Source organism: Copadichromis virginalis, linkage group LG1, assembly GCF_057382275.1.
Source record: "Copadichromis virginalis isolate Kocher_CV1m ecotype Utaka linkage group LG1, C_Virginalis_male_GT1.1, whole genome shotgun sequence".
NCBI lineage: Eukaryota > Metazoa > Chordata > Actinopteri > Cichliformes > Cichlidae > Copadichromis > Copadichromis virginalis.
The window spans coordinates 3,022,738-3,041,393 of NC_140618.1; the positions used below are offsets into that span (position 1 = coordinate 3,022,738).

General features: G+C 45.1%; 1 protein-coding gene across 2 annotated transcripts; it reads left to right on the top strand.

Moving 5' to 3' along the window:
- Positions 1-8,451: 8,451 nt before the first annotated feature.
- On the top strand, positions 8,452-18,567 carry LOC146718118 (uncharacterized). 2 transcript variants are annotated; one of them, XM_085474229.1, is made up of 4 exons: positions 8,452-8,556; positions 8,759-9,103; positions 10,422-10,640; positions 16,681-18,567. In XM_085474229.1, exon 4 carries the CDS (start codon positions 16,973-16,975, stop codon positions 18,533-18,535), a length of 1,563 nt encoding a protein of 520 aa, XP_085330355.1. In that variant the 5' UTR covers positions 8,452-8,556; positions 8,759-9,103; positions 10,422-10,640; positions 16,681-16,972; the 3' UTR covers positions 18,536-18,567. The 2 variants fall into 2 exon arrangements, with proteins under 2 accessions (XP_085330355.1, XP_085330296.1); XM_085474170.1 differs by lacking the exon at positions 10,422-10,640 and having other exon boundaries at positions 8,452-9,103.
- The last annotated feature ends 89 nt before the right edge of the window (positions 18,568-18,656 follow it).

An 18,656-nucleotide genomic window follows, 5' to 3' on the forward strand; every position in this document is an offset into this window, starting at 1 on the left:
AACCATCCTGCATGAGGCTAATGAGGACTAATCAACCAGTGAATATAACGTACAGTGGTGTGCTAAAGGTTTTGAGCCGGTGATAAATCTTAATGCCGTGATAAACAAAGTCCAACGATCCATTTCTAAGAAAAACAAAACTCCAGCTTCAGCCTAGCTTCAACAGGAACTCGATGTTTGTAAGACTCCACAGCTTCATTGTTAATACATGTACCTTGAGAAGATACAAGAGAGGGAAGTTAGGATTAGGGTTAACCGAACCCTCTGAGAAGAACACAACCGTGGTTTTTTTTATAGATGCATTTCAAAGACAGCCTTAGCAGAAACAGCTGTGACTGTGTACGATCAAAAGCTAACTGCAAATGTTCGAAAACCATGTCGATACCAGGGTACCAGATTATTACCACAATTAATCATCTGCGTAAAAATAGGCAGTTGCACTTAGATTTTGTCCCACAGCACTGACATAAATAGTAAATAACGCAGGTCCCAAGACAGAAACCTGTGGCACTCCATCAGTCACATTTAAAAAACTGGAAGAGAGACCATTAAACTGCACACACTGCTTATGGTGAGAAAGGTGCTTAGCTTGGTCTGAGCGGCCCTTTTCCAATAACCTCTGACATAAAACCCCACGATCAACAGTGCCGGAGGCTTTCGATCAATAAAAAGAGGGGTGCAGTATTTCTTTGCTTCCAGGGCCTCGTAGATATCATTGAGAACTTTAAATTTTAAACCTTTAAGTTACAGTACTGGAGAGATAAAATATCATTTTCATTCTGATAGCTCTAAGGTTGATTATTCCTCAGCCATTAAAGAATCTCAGCTAAAATACAGAGTTTGCAGATTGGTTCATATTATTACCATCCAAGAATCATCACCTTTCAGGAGGGCAGTACAAAGGCACACTGGGATCTCTGCTGAAGTGTTCAGTTGTATGGAAAGATTAAAAATATAAGACGCTGGCTCATCTATGATGCTTGCAAGCAGACGCAAGAAAAACGGAGACAGACTGTCTGGACCGGTGACTTTTTAATGTTAATGCTCTTCAAAGCTGTCAGAGAGAGAATTTATAGTCTGCCAACGCGTCCCAGGGACTTTGAGACTGTCAGTGGTTAAGATCAGAAAGTGATCACATTTGGATTTCCTAATAGAAGCAGCGAAGCTATTACGCAGCTGCCAAACCTTAGCCATTGGCATCAGTGTCGGACTTTCTTGAAGCTGCTCAGGGCTGCTTCCTGTCCCGCCCTTTCACTCTGACCTGGCTAAAAGCAGCATGTTTGTCCACAAGGCAGATAAAACTCTCAGAGTAATATTTACAAGCTAAGTTAACACCGTCCATCAATGTAAAACTGACCCAATGTAAATTCATGAAGTCGTGACAAAAGGCTTGCTCATGTAAAAGCTTTAAATTTCTGTTTGTGATGATGCTCAGAGCATGAAACTGTTCCTCGCAGCACCAACCATGCAGCGATCAGTCAAGTCGCTGGTAAAAACTGCTGTGGAGAAATGATGTGGCACATTAAAATGTGTTTAACCTAGTAATATCAGTAGGATGTCATAGCAGATATAACACCGTCACCCTCCGTCATTGCTTTAATTGGAATGTTTCCGTTTCATTTCCTTTTTTTTGTTGTCGCTCACAGTTCATGTGGTTTCTTTCTTTCTCTTGTCTTTCACTGCTGTGGCCACCTACTTCCCCACTCACCTACAAACAACACCCTCTATTTCTCCATATTTTCACAACACGATCACGCAAACACATCAGCTCAACGGCAGCACATTCACAACAGCCTCACAGCACGCACAGACTTGCAGGACACATAAGCAAGCCACGCTTGTTCATATTAGTGAATATTCACACACATAGTCAGACTTATGGAGTCTCTCACCACACTTCTTTTTCTCTTTCTATTTACAAACAAGGGATGTTTCCATATTCTCTCCACCTGTCTAAACGAAACACCCAGCATACATCATTAAACATACACGCACAATTAAGGGCATGCTGAGGTTTGTCACATGGAATGTAAATGGAGCTGGCACCAGAGGAAAGAGGTTAAAAATATTTAACCAGCTTAAAAAACTACAGGCAGATGTTATTTTATTACAAGAAACTCACAAACCTGTCACAGGTTTAAATGAACTTAAAACACCTGAGTTTCCTAACGTGTTTGCAGCCGGTTATAATTCTAGACAACGGGGAGTAGCAATTTTAATACATAAAAATGTTAATTTTACAGTACTCGATACAGTTATAGATCCAGAGGGTAGATTTCTAATTATTAAACTATCAATATTGAACAAAAAACTATGTATTGTTAGTATATATGGTCCAAATGTTGATGAACCCTCATTCTTCCACGGTTTTTTTAGTGCACTCTCTGAACACCTTGATTGCACACTCATTCTTGGCGGTGACCTCAACCTTGGACTAAATGAAGAAATGGATAGGCTCAACACAACAGGAACTCAGCGTAATTGGCAGTCCACAAATATAATCAAACAGTATATGAACGACTTTGGTCTTTGCGATGCATGGCGCTCTCTTCACCCCACCAGTAAGGAATATACTTTTTTCTCGCATGTTCATCACTCTTATTCTCGTCTGGATTACTTTTTGGTCAGCAGCTCACTGCTGTGTGACATTTCAGACACTGAGATTCATCCTATAGCTGTCAGCGATCATGCTCCTGTATCTTTAATACTAATGCACAAGAATAATACTACGCCAAGTAAAAACTGGAGATTTAATATATCACTACTTAAAGATGAAGACTTTATTAAATACTTTAAAAAGGAATGGACTTCATATTTAGACTTTAATGACACTCCCGGAATATCTGCTTCTGTTCTATGGGAAGCAGGGAAAGCTGTGATGAGAGGTAAAATAATTTCTTTCTCATCACACAAAAAGAAAGAAGAAAACAAAAATATTCAGGAATTAGAAAAAAACATCAAATCACTAGAAGAAGCCTACGCGTCCCACCAAGATCAGGAAACATTGAACAAAATATGCAAAACAAAACTAGAATTAAATGAAACTATTAATAAAAAAACACAATTCCTTATACAAAGACTTCGCTTGCAGAATTTTGAACACAGTAACAAATCAGGTCGATTTCTAGCTAACCAGCTAAAAATAAATAAAGAAAAAACAACTATATGTGCTGCTAAAGATTTATCGGGGAACACAATATATGATCCTGGAAGAATAAACAACATTTTTAGGGATTTCTATGAAACTTTATACTCACCACAAATAAACCCATCTAAAAATGAAATTGATCTGTTTCTTGACAACGTAACTCTTCCAAAATTACTAGACAGTCAAGCAATGGAATTGGATTCGCCACTGACGCCAAGTGAACTCCAGGAAGCCCTGATAAGGCTCCAGGTCCAGACGGCTTCCCTGCAGAATTCTACAAAGAATTCTGGACAATTTTGGCACCAGTATTCCACAGCATGTTGCAGGAAATCGAGGAAAAGGGCAGACTACCACCAAATATGAATTCTGCCAACATTAGTCTCCTGCTAAAACCAGGCAAAGACCCTTTATTTCCCTCAAGCTATCGTCCAATTTCTCTTTTAAATGTAGACCTTAAAATAATCTGCAAAGCTCTCTCAAAGAGATTAGAGAAAATGACCCCCCTCTTAATTCATCCTGACCGAACTGGTTTCATAAAAGGTCGGCACTCCTCAACAAACACTCGTAGATTACTTAATTTAATAGACTACTCATACGATAAAAACATCGAAGCCATAATATTATCTCTAGATGCAGAAAAAGCATTTGACAGAGTTAATTGGAAATTTTTATTCGCAACTTTACACAAATTTGGTTTTGGAAACTCTTTCATAAACTGGATAAGAATATTATACAATTCCCCAACGGCTCGTATCAGAACAAATGACCAGACATCCTCCAGCTTCTGTCTCCTGAGGGGCACCAGACAGGGATGCCCACTCTCCCCCTCATTTTTGCAATTTTTATCGAACCTCTAGCAGCAGCATTTAGACAGGCTACAACAATTAAGGGCATAAAATGTAAGAACATAGAACATAAAATCAGTCTCTATGCGGATGATGTGTTGCTTTTTCTGCAAAACACACAAACCAACCTCTCTGAGGTAATTACTTTAATAAACTGGTTTTCAAGAGTTTCAGATTATTCAATTAACTGGCCAAAATCTACAGTTCTCCCCATTAACTGCTCCTTCCATAATTCTTCCTCTGCCCCACTGCAATCCGGAAATATTAAATATTTAGGTATTAATATCTCTCCTAAGCTTTCAGACTTAACTAAACTAAACCACATCCCACTTCTAAAGAAAGTAGAAGGCGATCTGACTAGATGGAAATCTTTACCCATATCACTCATGGGAAGGGTCGCCACTATAAAAATGATGATCTTGCCAAAAATAAATTACTTATTTTTGATGATCCCTAACAAACCATCACAAGATTGGTTCAGATCTCTGGATTCATATATTTCCAAATTCCTTTGGAAAGATAAACCCCCGCGTATTAGCTTAAAAACGCTACAAAGAACCAAGGATAGAGGAGGATTAGATCTGCCTAATTTTCACCAATACTTCTTAGCCAACAGGCTTCAGTTCATCTCAGAATGGTTAAAACATACCTTCTTAGTTGAGCCCTGGCTAGATGTTGAACAGGCACTATGCAAGGATCTAGAGATTTCAGACCTACCATTTATTAGCTCAAACATCAAAAGACATGAATGCTTTAAAAGTATCAACATCAGCTTTTCTCTAACAGCATGGTGGGAGTTTCTAAAAATAACGGAGTCTTCATTAATCCCATGCAAACGTACACCTATCTGGAATAACCCTGACATATTACAAAACAATAATATGATTAATTTCCCAGAATGGAGTTGTAAAGGAATTAAATACTTAGAACATATATTAGAGGGAACAGAATTTATTCCATAACAATATGGGATCAACAAGACAAGGTTTTTAGAATATCAACAAATTAAATCCATAGTAAAAAAGAAATTTAACCTCAGTCAAGTTGAATTACAAACACCACTAAGTGCGGCACATTTTCTTACTCTTAAATCCCCCAAATTATTATCTAAAATATACAGAACACTTTCTAAATTAGATGAATCAATATCCCTTCCTACTGCAAAGTGGGAAGCAGATTTATCAGTCAACCTAGACCAAAACTTCTGGTCTCAGATTTGCTTAAAAACTTTTAAATTAATTAAAAATCCCAGTCTGCAATTAATACAATACAAAATACTTCATAGAGTGCACTATACAGGTCATCGGATGTTCAAGATGGGCTTTACATCTTCCAACAACTGCTCACACTGTCAAGGCAATACACCAGACAATTACATCCACGCTCTTTGGTTCTGTCCACCAGTGCAAAAGTTTTGGCGCGAGATATGTGAAGACTTATCAAAATGTCTGAAATGTAACATTCCAACCTCCCCCTTAGTGTGTTTGTTGGGCAGCTTAGATAATGTCACTTCAGAAAAGAATATAGCCCATATGATCTTCACTGCCCTATGCATAGCCAAGAAAACAGTCCTCATGAACTGGAAAAATAAAAATAATCTTAATTCTAACCAATATAGAAATTATCTATTAGATTACATTAGTCTTGACACAGCCTCTGCCACCACATCAGATCAATTGCTCTGGGCCCCTTTTATCAGCTCCATCACCTAGTGGGGGTGGGGGGTCATAGTTTGGTCCCGCCTTCACTGTTGTGATTGGTGAGGGGGTAGGGACAGGCTTAGGGCGTCGGGGGGTTCCCCGGAGGCATCTTCCTTGGGGGGCTCAACCCGGGGTAGCGGTCACGTCCGGTTGAGGGCTCTGTTGGCTCTCAGGTGACTGTTTCCTCGCGGCTGCGTGCAGCGGGGCTAGGGGAGGGTCTGTGCTGACGGACGTGGGTTACTGACCTGGCAACCTGGCTGCCCCTGGGTGGGTCCGGGATGGGCGTGAGGTTCTGGGGGTGCTCCGTCTCTGGGCGGGGGCCCGGGCCGGGCCTCGGGGGCTCGGGTCCTGGTTGGTGTGTTGCCGGGGTTGTGGGCGGGTGGGTGCATGGGGGCCCGGCCCTGGAGCAGGGTGCCGCCGGTGCATCGAGCCGCCTGGGGGGCTCTTCAACTGGTGGGGGGGATGGTCACATCTGGCAGGAGCTTTCTTCTCTCAGGAACTCTCTGCAGGAGGGGGAGATACAGGAGAGGTGGAGGAAGATCTCAGCCTGGGCGTTTACCGTCTTATGTAGTCTGGAAGATGTGTGGTTGGTGGGGTGGGTGCAGTTTTCTCTGTGGTGGGGTTGGGTGGACTGTCCAGGGCTCTGTGGAGCCGGGGGGGCGCTACTGCACTGGGCCCCGGTCTGATGGGCCTGGGCCCCCCTTCCCTGGCGGGTCGCGGAGGGTGGGAGTGCCTACTGGGGTCAGCGGGGGAGCTGGCCCCAGGGAGGGGTTACCTGCCCCTCCCTTCCTTCCCTCCCCATCTCCAGCTGCCTCCCTCTTCCCGCTCCTCCACAACCACCCACACATGCAGGGCCTTGGAGTGGGGGTATGTCACCAGGGTGCAGAGGAGGCTACCCCCCCCCCCCTGTCCCCTTCTGGCTGCCTCTGCCTCAATTTTATCCCACAACTTAGACATTCACATTATTCACACTCTCATTACACATACATATAGGATCTTGGGGGTGGGCACAATCACGGAGTCCAAATCACCATCAGGGTGTATACCTCACCCCTGACGTCGTTGCCCACCTCTCAATTTTAAATACACTTAGTCATTGAGGGTTAGCAGGAGGGACTATGCGCTTACCTGCTGCTCCTTGGCAGGTAGCTCCATGCCCTCCTGGGTTTTAATTGCACCTTAGAACACATATGCATCAACACTACAATGAGCGGGTGGAGGGAGGTTTGGAGTCTTCTCCCACCCCCATTCTCTGCGGCCTGCTGGAGCGGGAGGGCTAGTAGGAGGAGTTGGCCGTCCGACTGCGGTCTGGGGTGTGGGGCCTCCCTGCTGCTGCGGAGTCGGGGTGGTCTGCCTCTCCCCACCGCAGGGAAAAGGGTAACACCACCTGGGTCTGGGTGCAATTCCCCCCTCCAGGGGCAAGGGTACCTAGACCCGGTTTGTAGAGTACGCTTGGGGAGTGTGATTGTGTGTACAGCGTCTCTTTATGTCTGTCTCCACGTTGGTTGAGTGTGGAGTGAGTGCATATGAGAGCATGAGGGTGGGAATGGATGTTTGTGTCTGTGTGTGCCTGTATGTCTGTGTCTATATGTCAGGTTGGGTATCAGACGCCACCTCTCTGGGGACACCTCAGGCCCTCCAAGGTTTGGAGGCCTATCTCCACCCACCACCACTTCCCCTGCCGGTGGCGGACTCCCTCAGGTGTCGGTGTGTTGGTGGTTCTTTGTGTCTGGGGGTGGGCGTCCGGGTACACACCGGCTCACTCCTTGGCGGCCGCTTGTCGGGGCCTGGGGCCTGGGGCTCGCTCGGGCCCCTTTGGAGGTGGGGTGCCCCCGGCCTCTCGGCCCAGGGCTCGGTCACTCAGGCGCAGCTGGGGGCCGGCGGAGCTCACGGGCGCGTCACTGCAACCCCCCCTGGCTTCTGCTCCGCGGCTGCTGAGTGAGCCCTCATCTGGGACTCTCCTCAGCTCTTACTGGAACAGTGGCGCGGCTGCCCCTCTGTTGGTCTTCCATGGTCTCTTGTGTTCTGGGGGCCTCTGGATGTCTGGAGTTTTGATCTCCTCCATACCCGCTTCACACCCTGGAGGACGGGGCTGTGGCCCCCCCACACTCCCTAGCAGATCATTACATGGAGAAACCTTTGGAATGCAAGCATGCTGACCCACACAGGTATGCACACATGGGTATTCACAGACGCGGACTAAAGCTTTCTTGGCTGCTGCCTCAAAGCACACTGTGCGCTGTCTATCTTGCGTGCTGCACAATATCGTTTATTACTTAGTAAATACTGATATCTATGACTAGCTAGTTTATTGTGATGGTGCTTTGTTTTCTCTATTATTATGTTGCTCTTTGTTGTTTGCTGTCTCCTCTGTTTGTTTGTTTGTTTGTTTGTTTGTTTGTTTTTTCTCTCCATACAGGTGACCCAGGAGTTTTTTTTTGTTTTGTTTTTTGTCTCTCTTCCCCCCCTTCTCACCGTCTCTTCTCCCCTTGGGTTTTCTTTCTTTCTCTCCCCCTCTCTCTCTCATTCATTCCCCCTGTCCTATTTATTAAAAAAAAAAAAAAAAAAAATGACAAAGGATGAACTGAAGCTCTGCCATCATGTAATGTCGCATACTGCTGTTTCTGATGTCATTTAAAAAAAAAAAAAAAAAAAAAAAAAAAGTAAGAGCCAAACAGGATGGGAGGATCTGATTGGTTCTTTGTGCCTTTTTAAAATATTCATCCTAATGAGGACAAAGACACTCTCGTCATTGTTTTCATGTCGTCACATTTATTTTGCAGTCTGAGCTCCTCGTTCTCCTCTCTTCCAGCTCGCACTCCTCCTAAGATGTCGGAGCCTTTTCCCGCTCCTCCAGAGGACGGTGAGTCCAGCACAGCTTCACGTTTCTGTGAGACATCAGGAGACGACGCGCCTCCGACGTTTCAGTTTATAGATGAAACACGAACAATAAATCACGTGTTCGACAGTGAAAAACACACGACACAAAAACACACGACAGAGGTGTTTCAGCTCCTGTTTTGTGGTTACTGGGTCGTTTCCTGATGATTTCTTCTTCTGCTCAGAGTCCATTTTGGCGATCAGCCGGCAGCTGAAGGACATCAAGTCTCATTTTCCTGATAAACAGCAGGTCAGTGAACGCAGCAGCCGTGTGTCTGTGTGGAAACATGGACGCCTTAGGACAGCGGACTATAAATGCAACGAACCTATCAGAGCTTGGGTTGGGTGAGAGCTGAAACATCCTGAAGCACCTCAAAATTAAACTCTGTGACGGCCCTGGCAAATCTACACATCCTAAACAAATCTCTGCACCTGCAAGCCGCTTTGCAGCCCACCTTCTCCTATTCCGCCAGCCTGAGGAACTGAGCAGGTGTCAACAGGTGACATCAAGTCGGAGCCAATTACTGCAGGTAGAAATGATCATTCACCTTTTGTCTAAAGCCTTCCTGACTGATGCGATCCTTAAATGTGATTTAAGCTGTGTGGGAACATTGGAGGCATAGACAGGAAATGAGGTTTAATCACAAACTCAGCTCAGTTTGTCCAGTTATTTGAGTCTGAAAGTGGTGCTAGGGGAAAAAAGTGGTTAATTCAGTCATTTTATTAACGCCCTTTAGATTAACTCAACTCACCTCTTGGTCATGTCATTTTCAAATCTACAGTGATGGTGTGTCAAACACTCCTTTTTACTGCTCTTTTAAATATTTGTGTCCACACGATGCCGACGTGTGCGTTTGTTCTGGAGCGTTTATTAAAAAGTAATTACAAAACAAAAACAGCAAGCAGAGTTTGATCATCAGGTCAACACACAGCAGCTCATCGCGTTTCTAAGCATTCCTGTTTACTACAGCTACAGCTAACAGTCCACTTCGCACCAAGTCAACAGCTACACGTGTTCTGTCTCAGGTCAAAGGTCACCAGTGGCTTCCTGGAGGTTTTTGTTTTCTCCAAACAGGTGAAGAGACGACAGCAGAAGCACACAGAGAAGAAATGAGTTTAGAGACGATTCGAGTCTTTTTGTTCTTCAAGCTGAAGGAAGTTTGAAATAAAAGGAACGTCCACCGGAGCAGAAGACTGAGACGCGATGTACAGATTTCCTCGTATTGCTCACGTCCTATTGGACAGCTTGGGATCAGTGGAGTACCCTGATTGGATAAAGGAGGAAAGCCTCCAGAAACTACAGATGGGAACACAACACACATGAAAAAAAACCTTAAAATTTATCTAAACTTTATGAAGAAAAAAAGTACACTTTAAGGTTTCAGCCTGAAAATCCTCCATCGAACACGGTGCAGAGAAAAAAAGATTAAAAACAGATGGAGACAAAAAAAATTAAATTTGGATCTGTTACAGGAAAAATGTTTCTATGTTTCTTTACCTTCTTTTAAATGTGCAAGCATGCCCTTTTGTCTATGGTTAGATTAGTTTAGAATTATCTTTTTAGACTTTCTCAGCAAAGACATACTGTTTTGGGACATATTGTTTTAGATTGTTTTATCTCTCACAGCCTTCTCCCAGCTCTCTGCTGACGAGACTAGCGCCACATATGGAGTTGTTTATTTTATTTGTTTTGTATTTTCTTATCCTGTTCTCACTGTCTTTCCTATAAAAATTACCAAGCCACTGTGCATGGTGTGAGTTGTCCTTAGCAGCTCACCCGTGTACACGTTTGATAAAGAAAGTAACTTTTGTCTCATTGTGTCTTTATTTCTCCTGGGTCTTTTACAGAGTTTTCCCCCAACATTTCTTGGTCCTTCGAGCCGGAGCGCCTCCATCGTGTCCCATCTCCGTGACCAGTCCACGTTGCTCGTCTGTCGACAGCCCACACACTAGGTGTGTGGTCAAAGACCAAGGGCGTTAAATTCGAGTCTTGGCCAACGTTCTTAGAAAGCGACCCACGGTGGTGGGGCCCGATCGAGGTGGACCAGACCCGGCGACACTGACCAGGTAGATACAGACACACTGACACAATCTTGCGTAAAATCGTATTTTAAATTCAGGGAATTTAAAATAGCGAAAGCAGCTCGTCGCGACTGGAAGCTCCCCACTTCTGTGGGTTTAAAGTAGCTCGTCGGCTGGTAGCTTGGAGCTCGTCGACTGGAAGCTCCCCACTCTTGTGGGTTAGGTTTGGAGCTCTGAGTAGCTCCCCCAGCTGGGTCAAGGGAATAAGTAGCTCGTCTACAGAAAGACTGGCAGCTCCCCTTATTATAAGGGTTCCGATCGCGCGAATAAGTGTGAATGTGAATGTATGTGTGTATTGTTGTAACTAACGGAGCAAGCTGACTTTTCACGGTCCAATAAGAGACTGAGCCGCTCCTACTGTGTTTTTCTTTCACTGCTGTTCGCTGAAGTGCTGGTGGTTTGGGAGAACGGTCGAGTTTCGCCTCGTAAAGTTCACACCGCTTTTGGAAATAGTCCGAAAGTAGAAGGGCGTGTGAGCAACCACTCTCATTCCTCATATCAGCGAAGGTGGATAGCAGCTGTATTGCCAGTGTATAAATAAATAAATAAAAATAAATAACTAAATAAATACATAAGTAAGATACACTAAATAATAAAAATTGAAAAATGGGGAATAAAACCTCTAAACCTCTTGCCAATAATGGGCAGTATACACAAAAGTTCATTAATGACGAACAATGGATAGAAAATAAATATCCAGGTGCAGGAAAAATCAGCGCAAGGAGATGGCGTAATCCTAAAAAGACGTCATGTCCTGGGTGGGAGGGTACGTGCAGCCCCGCAGCTTTAACACAGCTCAAAGATAGCTTATTAAAGGAAATAAGTGCAACCACAAATCTTAGAAAGAAAGGAAAACGCACAAGTGAATTAACTTTCCTAGATGCATGGAAAAAAGAGCAACAGAGACGTGCTGAGAATAGAGAAAAGAGACAGAATAAAAAACAAAAGCAAAGCTGTGAGGTGCCTGAAGCAACGGCTGCAGCCCCTCCCCCCTATGTTACTGCCTCTGCATCAACTCCCAAGCAAACAGACAAAGATGCAGCTGTGAATAACCCTTACGGTTCAGTGCAGGCAGATTTAGCTAAAATGTCATTAACACATGCACCTGAAGCAGATATAGGGGAAGATCATGTAGGCAGGGAAACATGGCCTGACCCCCCAAGCCCCCCAGGAGTATTTCCATTAATAAGTTCACCTAACCCCAGATATGGTCAGCCGATTGGACCTATGGGGCATCAAGACGCACACCCCACAATTCTTGTGTTTAGACCATGGTCACATGAGGATCGCAAAAATGTTCTTAAAGATGTCCCGCCCCTGCATGACGGTTTTGACACATGGAAGAGAGCAGTTGAAGCAATTAGGACTCAGTGGTATTTAAACGGTCATGAAATGTACCAGGTACTTCAAGATCTTTTAGGTTTGAAGTTTGGCTCAGTGAAAGGCTCTTTCACTGGGGGGGCAATTAATAATCCTTTAGATTCTTTAGTGGTCGGCAACGGACCACAACCCCTGCGTGCAGGTGACCCTGAATTAGAAGGCCAACTACATAATTTCTATGAACGTGTGAAACTACAGCTGGCCCCCAAGCCAAACTACAATAAAATAGGAGAGGTAAAACAGAAAGAAAATGAAACTGCATCAGATTTTTTAGACCGCCTGCGCCCAGTTTTTAGGCAGCATTCAGGTTTAGATTATGCCGATGGCGATGCAACGCCATTCCAGCAGCAATTAAAAAATGCGTTTCTAAATGGCCTGCTCCCACCAATCAGAGCACATGTAGAGAAACATTGGGTCACAATGAACACTGGCAACCTGCCAGATGCCCTGTTACATGCTGAGCACGCCACAAAAGTGCACAAACAGAAAAATAAGGCTGACGTCTTCACCATAGATTCAGAGACAGGTTTCCTTGCATTTTCGGGAGGCTATCAGAGACAGAAAGGGAAGCAAGGTAATCGACAGCAAGGCCGCAGACACAGAAACAGAGACAGCAGATATGAAAGAGACAATGCCTGTTTCAACTGTGGAAAACGAGGTCACTTTGAACGAGAGTGCAGAAGTAAGCCACAGACACATAATAGTAGGAGGAACAATGACAGGCAAAACAGTGGCGAATCTATGGTAAACAATGACATGTGACTAGAAAACACACAAGACATGAACATTGATGAGGGAGGGGAAGTTTTTAACATAGAACAATTGCTATTAGGGTCAGAATACAAACCAATGCTGCTAATTCATGTGAACGGGCAACCAATCCAAATGTTGTGTGACACCGGAGCATGTAAAACGGTTCTAAGGCAGCCGCCTAAAAACTTACAGTACTCAAAAGACACATTAGTTGTGAAGTCAGCCACAGGCCACACCACTGTACAACAACTAACTGCCCCGTTAGAACTAATGCATACCGAAAGTGGCCGCAGGTGCTTCATTAAATGCATATATGACCCGTCATGCCCAGTAAACCTACTAGGAAGAGACGCTCTGACAGAACTCAAGATAGGCGTGGTACCGGAAGAGAATGGCATGATTGCTGAATGCATGCTAAATGACAACACTCCAGAGCCAGATAGCATTAACACGGCACACAGCAGCAACGTGTGTCTCTCTCAAGGCTACGGTGTCCCACATTATTACTGGACTCTTGAGTTGCCCGAGCTCACAAAGCTACACAATGTGGCCCGCAAATATACACCCCCCACATCCTATTTCCAGAAACCCACTGACTATCACAACACGTTGAGATTTAAACAAACTCCAGGCCCAGACCCACTTTACGATCAGCAAGTGTGGAAGCTAGGACAACAGAGTTTGACTTTACAACACCTGTATGTCACAAAGTCGGGAAATGCAGTGTGCTCAGTAATCCAATCAGCAGCCGTGAAGGCTTTGAACCGCATGCCTAAGCCACACGTGTCTGTAGCGCATGACTATCATTCAGACTGGAAGGATTTAGGAAATGTGTTAGCCAGGGTTGAAGCAGACACTTATGAAAAAACGGAAGACACTCATGAAGGCTGGCTTCAAGGCCGCCGGACGGGTTGTTTCCGACACACACTGGGTTGGCTGGTCGCAGTCAGGCCCGCTGTACACCTAGCCGATGCCGCTGAAACACATGCACAATTAACTGAATGACATCAGGCAGCACTAGCTCAGCTGCCTAAAACTCTCTGGTCTACAGGCCCTGCTGATGTAGGCCTTATAAAAAATGCAGATGAAGTAAGAGTAAAACCTCTCTCAAAACACAGACCACTGATATCTCAATACCCACTCACTACTGAGGCTAGACATGGCATTTGCCCAGTGATAGCAGACATGGAAAAGGCAGGAATTTTAATAAAAACAAAGACAGCCACCTGTAACACTCCTATCTTTCCTGTTAAAAAAGCTATCACGGGTGCATACCGTCTAGTACATGACCTGAGAGCTATAAACGAAGTGACTGAACAAATCCCACCTGTGGTTGCTAATCCACACACTGTTTTAAATCAGGTCACACCGAACGAACAGTGGTTCTCAGTAATCGACCTTTCAAACGCTTTTTTCTCAGTTCCACTACATCCAGACTCACAGCCATTGTTTGGCTTCACCTTTGAGGGTCAGAGGTACACATACACTCGTTTGCCCCAGGGTTTCCAGAATAGCCCAACCCTCTATGCAGAAGCACTGAAGAAGTCAATGTCTAGCTGTAAGCTCCCACAGCTAGGTCAATACTTGCTGTATGTAGATGACATTTTAATAACCGGTCATACACAGCAGGCGTGCAAAGACAACACACTTGCTGTGCTACAGCATTTGGCTGAACAGGGCCACAAAGTCTCAAAACACAAACTGCAGCTGTGGAGTGATAACGTTACATATCTCGGACACACACTCACAGGCCAGGGCAAAACACTGCTGGGAACCAGAAAGCTGGCAGTGCAAAACACACCCAAACCTAAAACAAAACAACAGATGATGAGTTTTTTAGGTTTGTGTAATTTCTGTAGAGCTTGGATTCCAGAGTATGCACTAACAGTTCAGCCACTCCAAGACATGATTTATGGCAAAAACCTCGCTTTGCGCGACACAATAACGTGGACGGTAGAGGCAGACACAGCATTTACTAACCTAAAGGTGGCTTTACAAACAAATGTAGTCCTGGCCCTGCCTGATTATGACAAGCCTTTCGTGCTGCATGTTGATGGGGGGGCCGGCTACATGAAGGCAGTTCTGACACAGGCTTTTGGTGACAAACAGCGCCCTTTAGCATTCTACTCGTGTAAGTTAGACGCTGTAGTTTCGGGCCTGCCGACTTGCGTCCAAAGCTGTGCAGCGGCCACAGAAGCAGTAAAGAAGTCAGCAGACATTGTCTTAGGGCACAAATTAGTTGTGAAGGTCCCGCATGCTGTCACATCTATACTGCTGCAAGCCAATCTCTCTTACCTGACTCATGCCAGACAGCTATCGTATGTAGGCATTTTACTACCACAGTCTCACATCACACTGGAAAAATGTGGCACACTGAATCCAGGGACTCTAGTGAGCACACCAGCTGATGGGGATGTGCACAACTGCCATGCAGAATTAGACAAAGACACCAAACCCCGCCCTGACATCCATGCTGAGCCACAAGCTGGTTTTCGTGATGTCTTTGTGGACGGATCGGCCTCTAAAGACAACACAGGCCGTAATTGTGTAGGTTACGCAGTAACCACAGACAGTAGAATAATAGAAGCAAAACCACTTTCTTCTTCATATTCTGCACAGAGCGCTGAGCTGATAGCTGTTATTCGTGCATGTGAAATACACAAAGATAAACAAATAAACGTTTATACAGACAGCCAGTATGTTTTCTCTGCTGTGCATCATTTTGCAAAGCTCTGGCAAAACAGAGGAATGATTACATCAACCGGTAAACCAGTCCAGCATGCAAGCCTCTTACAACGACTGCTGACTGTAATAAATTTACCACAACAACTCGCATTGTGTAAATGTGCAGCACACAAAACTGATAGCTCTTTTATTACTACAGGCAACAATTTTGCTGACAGTGCCGCAAAACAGGCGGCACAAAAGACAAACATGACACTAATGGCAGTAAACACGCATCAGATTCCACTGGATGTGTTGCAAAGTGAACAAAAAGCAGCAAGCACAGCAGAGCAGGCAAAATGGCTAAAACACGGTGCAGTTCTGACAAACGATTTAATGATGTGTTATGGCAAGCCAGTGTTGCCAAAATCGCTCCACAAGATGGCAGCATTAGTGACTCATGGCTGTACGCATTTGTCATCGGGGGGAATGACCTGTATTGTCAACTCTCATTTCTACACTGTAAATTTTGAAACTTCAGCAAAACAATTTGTCAGAACGTGCATGACGTGTCAAAAATATAATGCTCAAGGTAACCTGCGACCAAGAAGAGGCCGTTTTCCAACTCCGCCTCATCCTTTTCACACAATTCATATGGATTTTATTGAACTAAGCGAATGTCAAGGGTCAAAATACGCCCTAGTGGTTATAGACGTGTTCTCAAAGTGGCCGGAAATCTATCCAGTGAAAAAGGCAGATGCAATTTCAGTAGCAAAGTGCCTGTGCAATCACTTCATACCCACATATGGCATTCCAGCTTTGATACGATCAGACAACGGCACTCATTTTGTAAATGATGTCATCACTAAGGTCTCTGAAGCACTCGGTTTCAGCATAAAACACCATTGTGCTTATCACCCTCAGAGCGCAGGCCTTGTAGAGAGAACTAACGGCACTATAAAACAAAGGCTCAGGAAATGCATGGCAGAAACAGGAAGGCCGTGGCCTGAATGTTTGGGTTTAGTGAAGATGTGGATGCGCTTAACACAAGGCTCCCATAAACTAACTCCATTTGAAATCATTCATGGCAGGCCGTTTCCACTGCCTATTACCAGTCAACCAATAGACAAAGCAATCAGAGAAAACACATTAGCAGAATGGATGTCTAAGCTGTTAGAAAACAAAGAGATCATTGTACATAATCAACAACCTGATGATGTTTCTCCAGTGTCTTGCAGACTAAAGCCCGGTGACTGGGTTCTGATCAAGGTGCTCCAAAGGAAAAACTGGAGCACACCCAGGTGGGAGGGGCCATACCAAGTCCTCCTCACTACACCGACCGCTTGCAAAATTGCGGAACGACCATCCTGGGTCCATCAGAGTCACTGCAGGCGAGTCAGTGAAGCCATCTAAACACAGCTGACGGCAGGCTTGCCTACTTGTTGTGATCTCGCCCGGTGGAGGGGTCAGCTTTCCTGGCCGGGGGGTCTACTCGCGACAGGAGGGCGTGTTCCGTCGTCATGAGGTGGTGGCTCTTATCAACTGCAGCGGCCCTGACCATGGCCGGGCTCCTCACCTTTGCTTCCGTGAGGGACAACAAGTCACGCTATATGGAGAAAAGGCAGACACTGTATGACAAAGGAAAGTACACCAAGTTTCCCCATGGATACGCCACTAACTTCTGGTGGCAGTTTATGAACACTACAGCTCATTTGAATAACAAAACTGACTGCTATGCATGTACCCATATGCCCCTATCCTCGCAGACGTCTGGCCTGTGGCCGTACAGCATACCTGAAGATCGCAGTTGGTGTCTGTTGGGCCTGGCAACACATCCAGGCTACGGTACTCTTTGGTCCAAAGCCAACTACAGCATCCCAGCAAAAGCAACCTGGAGGTCATCATCACTCACAAATGTGAACTGTTCCGGACAGACCTACCTACTGACCTGGCCCCAAGTCTCAGACCCACTGCCTGATGTAATTCTACTGAACAAACTGAACGCATCACAACTGCCAGTATGTGTGATGAACAATGGATCGCGGGCAGTGGGGGAGCTGCCTACTCACCTATGTAAGTCCATATACACTTTCTGCCCACCAAGGAACGAGAGGAAGTGTATGGCCTGTTCAATCAACGCCACCTGTGCCAGTAACACGACGCTGATGGGCCTAAACTGTCGCTCCGACTACAGCTACCGAATGCCACTACAAACAAAGACTCAGTACCAGACAGGATGTGCACGGACGGCACCCAGCAGCAGAGGAACCAGAGTTTTGGCTGACTGGTACTTCCTATGTGGCAACAAGGCTTATCTGTCACTCCCTGAAGGTTGGGGAGGTCTGTGCGCCCTGGTGGAATTATCAGATCACGTTTTCTTCATGCAAAGTGTTGCACATCACCCAAGCAGCCGGCAGAGACGTGAAGTGGACATCGCCTCCCCCAATTCTTTCGGCATTACCGTGGACACTGGAGTGCCGGGAGAGTTTCGCATCTGGGGAGGAGGAGTGAAATTCTTACAGAGCTTGATCCCCGGCATTGGAGTTGCCGAGGTGCGAGATCATGTGGAAATCAACCGATATGCTCTGCTACGACACATCAACTTGACTAAGACCCTGGGAACCGCCTTAGCAGGAGAACAGCAGGCCATCAGAACGATGGTGCTGCAGAACAGACTGACACTAGACCTGCTAACAGCATCACAAGGAGGAGTTTGCAAGCTGATCGGGGAAACATGTTGCACTTTTATCCCTGATGGATACGAAACTGGAGGAGACATTTATGAAGCTTTGCAGAATTTGACCGCTCTGCAAAAATATGTCACTGACCACACACCTGGAGCAGCTACAGCACAAGGCTGGCTGGACTGGCTGTTCAGCGGTTCATGGCTGGCTGCTGTAGCAAAGCCATTTTTCCTTCTAGGTCTCATCATGATAGCACTGCTCATATTAGTGTTGTGTGTGTTGCCATGCCTAAGAGTAATGATTTCACAGATGATAACAACTACAATGACTGCTTATGTTGCCGTGCCTGAAGAAGAACAACATCCCGTTGCAATTCTGTTAGAGGAGAACTTGTACTAGCTGCTAATAAATGACGTGGTGATTAAAAATGACTTGTCAAGTGATCATGCACTGATTAACACATTAGTAGGTTATGCAAGTTTTCATACTTTTATTTTTTGAAGTCTTGACTTTTAAACAT